At 42.0% G+C, this 12,036-nt stretch overlaps 1 protein-coding gene across 1 annotated transcript in view; it reads left to right on the top strand.

Moving 5' to 3' along the window:
• Nucleotides 1–12,036, top strand: part of LOC130122460 (protocadherin-15-like) — a 299,505-nt gene that overhangs the window by 285,433 nt on the left and 2,036 nt on the right. The window contains exons 34-37 of the mRNA XM_056291387.1: nt 9,264–9,285; nt 10,016–10,054; nt 10,204–10,277; nt 11,918–12,032. Coding sequence (XP_056147362.1) covers nt 9,264–9,285; nt 10,016–10,054; nt 10,204–10,277; nt 11,918–12,032 — 250 coding nt within the window. The remainder of the gene's footprint in view (nt 1–9,263; nt 9,286–10,015; nt 10,055–10,203; nt 10,278–11,917; nt 12,033–12,036) is intronic.

Here is a 12,036-nt window from a genome sequence, read left to right as displayed (position 1 = left end):
GGCTGCTGAAGAGGTCTCATGTTGGGATCAGACTACATGATTTCAGCCCAATTTTGATATCGTCAACAGATTTCCAGTGTCGGGCCCGATTATAAACTTCGGGAAAGACGAACAGGCGTCTTTACCCCATGTAGTGTGAAATAATCGAAGAATAGCGACGTGGCTTCTAGGATGCCTCACAACACCCCAGCAAAAAGTCTAGCATGTCAGAATTTTTTTGTATTTTCCTGCTTAGTCTGACATCTCCTCCGACGTGTTCCTTGACGTTGACCAACAGAATGAAAATGTTGGTCAACGTCAAGGAACACATGTTTACATATGTGCGCCAGAGTGCTCTCTGGCGCACATATGTAAACATGGCAAGGAGAAAGCGATGCTGCTGTTGCTGCTGTCAGGTGGAACTATGAAACCGAGGAAAGGTTCATTGAGCAGTGGCAACAACACCCCTACAGGCCTTTTTGATGTTTCCTCGAGGAGTACCATGACAGAGTCAAAAAAGATAGGCTAGATGTTGGCGAGAAATAGCGGCGGCTTTTCAACAACTTGGGGAGTAGCTGGTTAAGCTAAGCTAGGTTATCATTCCCCAGTAGCACTAGCCGCAACAGGGTCCACAATTGTTGTTGTTGTTGTTTTTTTTGTTTTGTTTTTTTTCCGTTTCGGAACACAAGACCGCTAGCATCACACTTAGCGTTTCTGTAGCCATGATTGACATTGTCTTGAACCTCCTCCCCGACGACTTGTGCAAGATCGTGAAAGGCAGCGTACGATGGTCAGGGTCATACTAGTAGTGTTGCCAGACTCCCAGCCAAGACACGGCAAGACTTTATGGCACTATGATCGCCTAATCTGACATGGTGACCACCATGAAAGACAAAAATGTCATGTAGTCTGATCCAGGCTTTAGGGAGGACATCATGGTCCATCATCATGCTGTACATTTTCAGGTTATTTTGTTGGCTGAAGCAAGGGTAGCAGATCCCATGAACAACCCCATTAATGCATTGTCTGCGTTTTCCTATGTTTAGATGTATATGTGCATTTAAGTGTGTGTGTGTGTGTGTGTATGCATGCATACACTGGACTGTGTATATGAGCTATTACATTTTTCTTGGATGCATTTTAATAACTAGTCAGTGCACAACAAATCTGCACCATGCAAATGTCAATATACAACATAGCCATGTCTTAGTTTTCCCTTCCCGTTTTCCCTTCCCATCTCTGACATTTTGATCCTGTCCTCTTACCATCTGTCTGTGTTTTTGTGTTCTTCATCATTTTCATTTCACTATTCCTCTCTGGATTCAGACTGCAGTAAGTAATCCCAAATTATGAAAAGTCTCTGTATAGGATAAATATTGGTTGTGAACACAGTAGTGTAGATATTAACCTTGGTTCATCTCCTGTCAGTGGCTTTTGCTGAGCTTATGCACATACCGAAGTAAGATTTTTGATGTGTACTGAACATTTATCAGAGCATTGAGACTGCTTAATGAGTAGTGCCTTTGTGTCGTGTGCTAGCGTTAGTGCTATTGTTAAAATTTCCTAGCTTTGTGAAAACTTAAATCAAGGTGAAGTGGTAGTCATTGGAAAGACTGTGGTTGATGCAAGTATTACATTGTAATGCACTTTGAACATTTTGATTCAAGAAAATAGAAGCTCCTTTTCCTATAGGCACTGCAGTCACTATGAATGCTTTGCTCCTAAGGACATCCTTAATAATAACAATTATAATAATAATAATAAAAATAATACTAATAATGTTAACAATAGCTTTATTTATATAGTACCTTTCAAAAGCAACATTACAAAGTGCTTTACAATAAAAACAGATAAAAGTAAATAAGATCCAGAACTTAAAGAAGATAGAATAATTGAAGTAATTACAGCAAATACCATTAGTTAAGAAAAAGCCATAATTTAAATAATTACAGCAAATACCATAGAATAATTTAAGTAATTACAGCAAATACCATTTGAGAGTTAAGAAAAAGCCACAAGATAAAAGTAAGTCTTAAGAAGAGAGTTAAAGTAGGATGCTGAGTTTGCCTGCCTGATATCTCCAGGCAGGGAGTTTGACAGCTGAGGGCTCCAAAAAGCAGAGTGCCAGTCACCTTTAGTGACATATAGAGGTTTTGGAACCATTTGCAGGGCCTGCTGGAGGATCTCAAACAGCGATCAGGCTCATAGGTAGTTAGCAGATCACAGATATAGGCAGGAGCCAGATCATTCAAGGCTTTAAAAACAAACAGTAAAATCTTAAAATCAATTCTAAAACTCACAGGTAACCAGTGAAAGGCAGCAAGGTTTGGTGTAATGTGGTTACTTCTGTTAGTTTGTGTTATAAGTCTGGCAGCAGTGTTGTGTATCAACTGCAGTCTTTGGATGTTCGCCTGCTGATACTAGAAAAAAGTGCATTGCAGTAGTCAATAATCCCTGGTCCATGGGCTAGAGCAGCGTTTCTCAAACCTCTCCTGGCAGACCACTTGTCCTGCATGTTTTAGATCGCTCCCTGCTCCAACACAGCTGATTTAAATGATCAGTTTTGTTATTAGGCAGCTTCGGGAGCTAATAACGAGTTGCTCATTTGAATCAGCTGTGTTGGAGCAGGGAGAGATCTAAAACATGCAGGACAAGTGGTCCGCCAGGAGAGGTTTGAGAAATGCTGGGCTAGAGGCTTTTTTCATTCCTCCCTTCCCCAGCCTTTTATTCTGTTTCACTTGCCCTTTTTCAGTCATTCCTCAACTTTTTCCAAGTCTTTTACCTCAGTTGTGTCTTTTTTCTTCTCCACCTCCACCTGCTTTCATTGGAGTAGGGCTAAAAAGTCTGTCATGGAGGAGGCCAACCGCCAGAGGATTATTAGCACCTTTGCCTGTCGTGCCATCACAGCCCGTGGCAACGGAGCACTGCATGGCAACTTGCCCAAGTCTGAAAGCAACGTGACCTTTCTCTCCGACCACCACCCTCTCACCACCCACAACCCTCTCTATGATGACAACTGTCCCCTCAACAATCCGGGTGCTTTTAGAGGGGACCCACCCCTCTCTCCAAGACAGTTGCCTTTCTCCCCATTGCGCCCAGCAGATTTGGGTGGCATCTGGTCAATGCCGTCCCGCATGCATGGAGGACTTGAAAGCTACGAGACACCACGGAGACAGGTTCTTATGGGCCCAATCGAGTGGGAGCTGAAGCTACTCCAGGCAGGCATGAGTGGCAGGGAAGGGCTGGAGAGCTTAGATATGCTGAATTACCCCAGCTCAGAGACCAAGTTGTCCGTACGCGAGCAGGCCAGGCAGTTTGAGCAGCAAGCCTTACAGGAGAACTCTCAGCAAGGCGGAGACTCCCAAGGCTCCCTGTCACCTGTCCTACTCAGGGACAGAGAAAGCATTGACATGCTGGAGCTCAGCTCAGAGACGCTGCTCTCAATCATGGATTGCCCTTACAGCCCAATGTCAGTGGGCCGGGATGTGCCTCCAAGGATTATCATCACACAGGGAGAGGACTCAAGGCCCCCTGTGACCCAGAGGCCGACTCCACCTATCCTAAGGAGGTTCAGCACCAGCATCTCTAACTACATGATGGTGGAGCCTTGCGAAATCACTGTGGAGATCATACCAGACCCACCAGAGAACCCACCCCCACCTCCTCCATGCCAACTGCCGCCCCCTCCCCCTCCTCCTCCCCCATCCACATCCCCTCCCCCTTCTACTCCACCCACCTCCCCTCCACCTGCTCCCTCCAACTTTCGCACGCGCCGATACCCTCACCAGTCCAGTCCCCCTCCTGTCACAATGGACACCATTGCTTCTCCCCCACCTCCACCTCCACTTCCACCCCCTTCCTCCCCCGCCAGTGATAAGACACGCCCCACTGTACAGTTTGTCCCAACATCCTTACCATCCGCCTCTTCCCTCCGACCTGTTTCAGCCCGTACCCATCCCCCTCCCCCTCCCCCACTGCCCGCCGATGGTGGGAAGAAGAAGGAGCTTAAAGGGATACTGAAAAATATCCAGAATCTCGCTGACATTGAGAGGTCAGTTGCCAACCTTTATAGCCAAGTCGACAAAGGTCATAAGGTGCCCAAGTTTAACAGGAAACTGGAAGAAACGGAGGAGCCCCAATGTGATAACAAACTGCAAGACTCCGATCCTCATGATGAGCAGAGCATGCCAAGCCCACATGGCTCCAGCCCTGTGGTCCAACTTATCTCGACAGCAAACGAGAACACGGCTGAAAACATAACAGGCGAACTGAACATGGCTGCAGAGGTTCAGCAAACAAGCCAATTGAACATAAAAGTCCCAGATGCTCCTCCTGCTCAGGAACCCAGTGAACATTTTCCCTCTCAGTCAACCGTGTTCTGACTCACCCCTTTTTACTTGACTCCATGTTCTTATTCTCTTCTTTTGTATGTCTCCACACTTCATTGAACAACCATGTTATCATCCTACTGTTTCAAAAACTAAGAAATATTGATTTTCATGTAGTCAATAGTGTTTTCTACATGCTCTATACTAGTGGGAAAATATTAAGTGTGGATTTCTCAGAATAAAAAAAAACAATACTCTTTTTATATCATGCTGTGTGAAAATCAGACTTAAATGTCACCAGCCAAAGATGTACCTAGCTTTGCAATGCCTATATGATGTGCATGAACTGTGATATAATAGAGGCTTATATAAATATTTGCTGTTTCAGTTCCAGTTATTTTCACCTAAATCTCTTTGAATCATTCTATTCAAACAACAGTTACTTCCAAGTTTAGAAACTCTTAACCTAGCTCACATCAGAGCTCCAAGACGAGTTGGTCTAAAGCCTATTGCTTGTTGAATGAAGCTGTTTCAATTGGTCATCTCATAGGGGAAGTAGCATTTTACTCACAGAGCCATAAATGTATGGACGTGTACTTGAGTCCACAGACCAAGTAGCTTCTCTCCCAAAGTGTTTGTTGCCTAAATGCAGTTGGTCTTGAAAGTGTTGATTTTCTCAGAGAAATGAGCGTGAAGAAGATATGTGTGCTTGATGGATAGTTAATTTGACACAAAAAGAAATCATAACAAGACTTTTTTTCCACAAGGTTGTCTAAACAACCTCCAGGAGTTATTGCATTTATTGAGTTCAAGGAATCCGATATAACATATTGTGTGGAACACAGGTAACGGAAATACCTTTTTTTTCCGGTCATATAAGTGGTTGAGTCATGCTTATACTTTAAGGCAGTGTTTCCCAAACTTTTTTTCTGGTGACCCACTTTTTAAAAATGACAAACCATCGTGACCCAATTCACTACAGGCCTTGCATAAATGAACGTCCCTGACCATTTTTACTGCCATTTCCACATCACACTGTATTATCGTGACTAGGTAAACCAGCCATTTCAAAGAGATACACATTTGATAAATCACAACTTCGTTTTATGCACCTGTTATTGAAAACATATACACCTGTTAAATATTTTATAAATGAGACCAAATAAATGCATTTAGGTGGTGTTAACAGGCTATCTCATTTTTTTTATTTCCTCTCATCAGTAAAACACATACACATGTTAAATACTTTATAACGAGACAAAATAAGTGCATTTAAGTGGAGTTAACAGGCTCTCGTTTTTTCCTCTCATCAGTAAAACAAACAGAATGTATGCTAGCCTTCCATATTAGATTCAGTACTATCAAAAACAGGCTTCTTGTTGAAAGATTTTTGAAATGCTCATGCCTATTATCAGAACTAGTAGGCTTGTTTTTAAGTGCAGCTATTGTTATCAAGCAGTCAATCAGTCAATTCGAACAGTCAACAAACAATTTGTTAACCACATCAGGTCTATTCCACATTAAATCTCATTAGGCCCATTATGTGCTATATACTTATCCTGAATATTGTCTTTTTAGGCCTACTCCAAATGTCCAGCTGTGATTATTAAGTTTACGTACACCTTGCTAATGTGATAGGTGGACCTTCTCTCTTTTTAGTATTGCATTCCAGTCCAGTGTACAAGAGGAGAGCACAGCATGCATATTTGCATATTGCATTATTTTTTGGCATTTTCCGCCTTTATTGGATAGTGATAGTAGCAAGAGAGACAGGAAAGGCAGGGGAGAGAGAGGGAATGACATGCAGCAAAGGACCTGGGCCGGATTCGAACCCAGGCCGCTGTGGCAAGGACTCAGCCTTATGTGGTATGCGCTCTACTAGGTGAGCCCCACTGGGGGCACTCCGCATATCGCATTATTATGGTCGAAACCGTAAGTGTGTTAGAAATACCAACAAGCTCTCTCATGTGGCTCAAAGGTGTACTGCAGATATAAATCTTTAAAAGACTGGAAGAAATTCTGCAAATTTATTTGGCAACCCAAATAAAATCTCACTGACTGGTTTAAGATATAGACCAAACACGTGACAGCTTCATATTTTGGTCCAAGATCAGTTTAAGGGGCACACTGGCTGGGCTGATGTTATGTAGATGGAACCCCTTGGAGTATTTTCTGTTCATATGTCAGTGCGGAGCCTCACAGAGTGATAAAGTACTTGCTGTGATGTTGGGCTGTGTGCTGAAAGAGGTTAATTACAAAACCAATCAATCCTCCACCACTAGGGCACTGCCTGTAGGACTGTCAAGTACCGTTGCTCTGTTCTTATCCATTTCTCCATCCCCTTCCCTCTCATCCAACCCCCCCCCCCCTCGCTGTCTCTGTCCCTTTTGCCCTTTTGGCTCTTATGTTATCTATCTATTTAATCTATCTATCTATCTAGTTGTCTATTGTCTGTCTGTCAACTCAAATATCTCCCTATCTTTGTTCTTTTTTGTGTCTCTGCCTGATTTTTTAGATTCCAATGCGCTCTTCACACATTAAAATGCTGTATGCTTTCTCTCCTGGTTCTCTAATCTTCTGCCTTCAGTTGTTTTCACACCCATTTCTCCATCTTCATCCTATGCATCCTTTGTGTTTGCTTCATTCTCTAGGCCCCTTATGCTTAATGGCCTCATTCCACCTCCCCTTCCAGAGCAATATAATGTTGATTCATCATACATTTCACTGATGGGCAGATCGAAGGCCCGCTACTTCTGTATTCCATAGTCACCACATGGACTAATCTCTTCTATCAAAGGGTCTGCAGCTCACACGTTCCACTTGACCCAAAGAAAAGTGAGCTGTAGCGGATGCAATACTTTCTGTCATTATTTCCTCTGATACCATTGATGTCACAATGACAGCTATGACATCTTAAATAGCTATTTTTGTTGTCTGATAAATTAACCTCGTAGCATTTATATATGAATCAATAAATTAACATGTTGTTAAATGCAAACATAAGTTGGCTCTCTCGAAATTTCCAGCAAAATCTCCTGTTTCCTCCTTAAACTATCACCTCTTTTCTTCCTGTTACAGCAACAAGGTAGCCTTTTTTTTTGCTTTAATACATCATCATTAAATTCATTTTGGTTGCATAGTGAATGGACTGCATTTATATAGCACTTTTCTAGTCTACCGACCACTCAAAGCACTTTACAGTGTATGTCTCACATTCACCCATTCACACACACATTCACACACAGATGGTGGAGGCTACCATGCAAGACGCCATCCTGCTCATCAGGAGCAGTTAGGGGTTCTATGCCTTGCTCAAGGACACTTCGACATGCTCTCTGGAGGAGCCGGGGCTCGAACCAGGAACCTTCTGATTACTAGATGAACCGCTGTACCTCCTGTGTCATGCCACCCCATATTTTTGTAATGACTGGAGGAGTGGGATGGCTATGGGAGAAAGACACAACCACTATCCAGATCAGTTCCTCAGAAGCCACAATGCATTTTGTCAGGCACCGGGCTCAAAACCTCCCATGAGACACAGGGATTGCTTTATAGCACCATATAAGTATAACAAGTTTTTACTTTGTCTGTGAAGATACCTGCTCTTCTTCCACGATAGTCTTTTCAGCTAGTTTGTAAATAGATGCACATAACTTGTTGCTGTGCTATGAAAAAAAAGCCTCTCTGGTGTCGTTGCAGACGTTGTAGAAATCTAAAACTTTACCTGGTCCTGCTTTAATTGATAAAAGGTGCAATGCCTCTTTTCTGGTACATTCTTATGTGAGTGCAAGGGATCGATGACTGCAAATAGCCACAACTCTATAATAAGTGTGCTATTACGCAAAAGTGTGTGTGTCTGCGTCTGTGTGTTTGTTTTTTTCTGAAGGGGGCCGTATTGATTATATAAGTGTTTGATAAAATAAAGTGTCATAATTCTGAATCATGATCACAATTCAGACTAAGGCAAAATCCCTTTAGCACCCACTGTACCCTGAAACAAACCTTTCTGTGGTACGTGTCCACTAGGCTATTTGTCTTGGTGCTCCCTAGAAGTGACAGTAGCCAACAGCCAGACCAACAAGTCATCCATCAGATCCCACTCCCACCACCCACTTAGCTTTGGGAGGTGTGGCCATGCGGGTTGTGCCCTGTCCCTGTTCCCTGCGCCATAATAACAGATTGCAGCTCTCCAGTGGAAGCTCACATCATTGCCTGGCCATATATCTGAGTGTGAGAGTCCTCATTACTCATGGGCTTGGACAGGTAACAGTTGTACGGCTCTGGATGTGGAGCTCCTGGCCAGGCTGCTCCATTAAGTCCTGTTCTGCATTGACTAGTACTGAATGCACTCCAGCTGAGTGTTTCAAAGAGAAACTCTCGATTCTTCTCCAATGTGTTGGATCAGTTGGAAACTTTTACAGATTGCCATAAAGCACATTGCTGTGAATTTGCATATTATGCTGTGATAACAACCGACACCAGTATTTTTCATTATTATTACTATTATTATTATTATTTGATCCAGTAGGAAATAGCTCCAGATATGTCATTGTCATCTCATTTGATATTTCTATTCATTCTTTTCATTTTGTGATAACAGAAAAAGAACCTGCTTACATCAAGTGATAACATGGCGGTCTCATAGGGGTTGTTTTTGTGTGTATGTGCATGTGTGCATGTGTGTGTGTGTGTGTGTGTGTGTGTGTGTGTGTGTGTGTGTGTGTGTGTGTGTGTGTGTGTGTGTGTGTGTGTTTGAATTAACAATATATGCAGCCCTGTAGAGAAGTGCTCCGTAAGTAAAATTGAAATATCCATACTAGTCAGCAGAATATACTATATGGACTCTACAGTATTTTAGACTTAGCATTTCTTTGATCTAAAAGCAAATGAAATGTTGCTATCAATTCATTGTTTGTCTGTTTTCATTTCCTTTTTTTCCTCTTCTCTGGCACACAGCAGGCGAGGCTATGGCAGACAGGTAAGCAGTCTCATTGTGATGGGCTTTACGCTGTTCATTGTGTGCAGATACATTTTGCCACTTTGAAGGAAGCTCGAAGCAGCTTATACCTATTATTTTTATCTACCACTCACTCGATGGAAAACACTGATGAGATTAAGATGAGATCTCAGAAATAGGACGTCAGACACTTACGTTTAAGACTTGATTTGAAAGCGGTTGATTTATTTTATCCTTAAATCTTGCTGTCAAGTGACAGATAAGCCTTTAAGTGAGTTTTTCTCCTCAGTGGGCAAAGAAAAGCATTATCAGAGTCAGCAAATATGAGGCGAATTTGTTTGAAAAATATTGACATCATAACGTCCCCTTCTTAATCTTGACCTTTAAGCGATAAACTGTTGACATCAGAAGTACACAGCAAGACATTTTGTTTTTGATCAAGACTGACAAAACACTGACTTTTGGTACTTTTCTAATTTTTGTCAGCAGTACTTAATCTCCTCAGATTTCAGTCATCTTCTCCTCTTTTTTTCCTTGTTTTCTTTATCCATGAACACTTCAGCTTGTCATTTCACTTTGCTTCCATTCTTCAGAGCATGCTATGACCCTGGCTGATAACATGCGAAAGGCCTTTATTTTTTCCAGCTTTAAGTCTTAAATATAGAAAGTGAACTCTGTTTCTTTCGTCGTCTCTCCTGACCACACTTTCTTTCCATTACCTTTCCCTTTTCCTCTACTAAATTTTTGGCAGCAACAGCAACTGCTGAGGCCATCTCTGCTGAGACCTGAGGTAGAAACAACTGCTTCTTCTCTGAATTTACAGGGAAATCGTAATTCTGCTGTATACAGTTCTCATCCTGTAACTTGGTGGTTCTTTTTTAATTTTTTGCTAAGGAATGCTGATCTGTTTCTCTCTCTCTCTGCTTCTTTGCAATGCAGGAGCTCTCAGTGGAGTCAGGTATCGACCCAGGCCAAGACTACTATACACAGGACTACTATAATTATGACCAAGGGTGAGCCCACACCCCATGGATCTTCTCATCTCTCATCAGTCTTACTCTAATATAGGGAGACTCTGTCTCCATCGGTTGATTTAAAGTGTTAAAAAAATGACACCATGAATACTTATTTATCATTAATTTATACCTCCCAGTACTAAGGATCCTGGGGGTGAGCATAACTTCAGGGAAATTCAGAATCAGTTGATGAGCATAACTCATCATGTTACTCCCATAGCTGTACATAGCAGCCCAAGTGTTTACCCTGTCCTCTCCTACCAAATGAGATCAATTACTCTGCCTTGAGCTGAGCACCTGAGAGTATGGTGGTGTTTTCTTCCGGCTTAATAGAAAAGAGTGTTTTGGCTTGTAAGGCATGTAAACATATGGTCCAAAGGAGAGAAAGCTGGAACACAAAGCCAGAACAGCTGCTGAGAAGTTGTTATTCATTTAACGCTACTGCTCTGTGGCAGGTGACTTCCTCCACACAGGAGAATTATGCTGGGAGTTTATCAAAATGAGGAGCAACCTGTGGACCCCACGGGTGAAAAGCACTTATGGGAAAAACTAACAAACTTTAAAAAGAAAGTGAAGTTGTTGAAATTAAGTTTTTTTAATTACGTCTTCACTTACTCAGCGACCTACCTTCTCATCACAAGGGCTAATTCTAATTACCTCAGCTCATACTCATTTTGTCTGCGTCACACTACCCTCCATTTATAACAAGCTTTGACGGTAACTATATTTCAAAGGCTCTGAGCGTGTCTGTCAGAAAGCCAATCCTAAAACCTGGTATTGCTGCAGAATGTGCTATCACTGTTACCTGGGCTGCCTTTGATCTGTTTCTATTTAAAGAGTGTGGCACTCAATAGCGGTTAAGCTCTTAATCCAGAAATCACTGGTCCTTGTGGTCCTCCAGGCTACCCTTTTGTGTTTACTGAAGTCAGTAATGCAAATTGCCGTTAGCCTTTTTCTTTCCGTCCAACCTCCTCAATGAGTGAATACGGTAAAAATAAGCAAAATATTTGAGTTCTGCACTTACTTTTTTAGTAAAAGGAGCATATATTCACATTGAGCTGCCATCTCAGGTTAGGCGCAGCTGCCGTCTCAGGTTAGGCCCAGATGTTCGCACAAAGTAGGCTGATGTGGGCCCCACATTACATCTTTTCACTAAAGTCCCAAGTTAGTACAGAATTCAATAATGGGCACTTTGTTCACCATCTGTTGCAGCTGTAATGTAGAGCCTCTTCTGCAAGATAGTGTATACCTCATGCTTCCCTATTATGCAGCTCTTTGCTGTAAACTGTTAACTCACTGACTCATTAGTTCACAATTTTTTGTAGCTTGATTCCTTATAGCTGCTCTTTTTGTGTAAATGCACTTTAATTATGATAATAGCCACATTAAATGTATGTATAAGCATGCAGTCATAGAGAAATCCATAGATTGAATTGTAATTATACAGTATTTTTCCATATGATTACTTTTGTTCTATCAGTTTGTCATTTTCATGATGAGAGTTACTGAATTCACACTGCCTATACCACAATACAATTTTATATGTCTCATGTGCTTCCATTATAAAATTAATATTACATTTTCACATACTTTATGAGTGTTACTGTAAATTATACAGTGGACTTTTCATATCTTAGGTATGACCTTCCTCAGTATGGCAGCCGTAGGAAATTGATCTCTCCCATGTACGACGAGTATGGAGAGGTGATTATGGAGGATGATGGTTATTACTACAGCCCCCATGGTCCTGAGGTAT

Source organism: Lampris incognitus, chromosome 13, assembly GCF_029633865.1.
Source record: "Lampris incognitus isolate fLamInc1 chromosome 13, fLamInc1.hap2, whole genome shotgun sequence".
NCBI lineage: Eukaryota > Metazoa > Chordata > Actinopteri > Lampriformes > Lampridae > Lampris > Lampris incognitus.
This window is presented reverse-complemented; position numbering and strand designations above follow the sequence as displayed.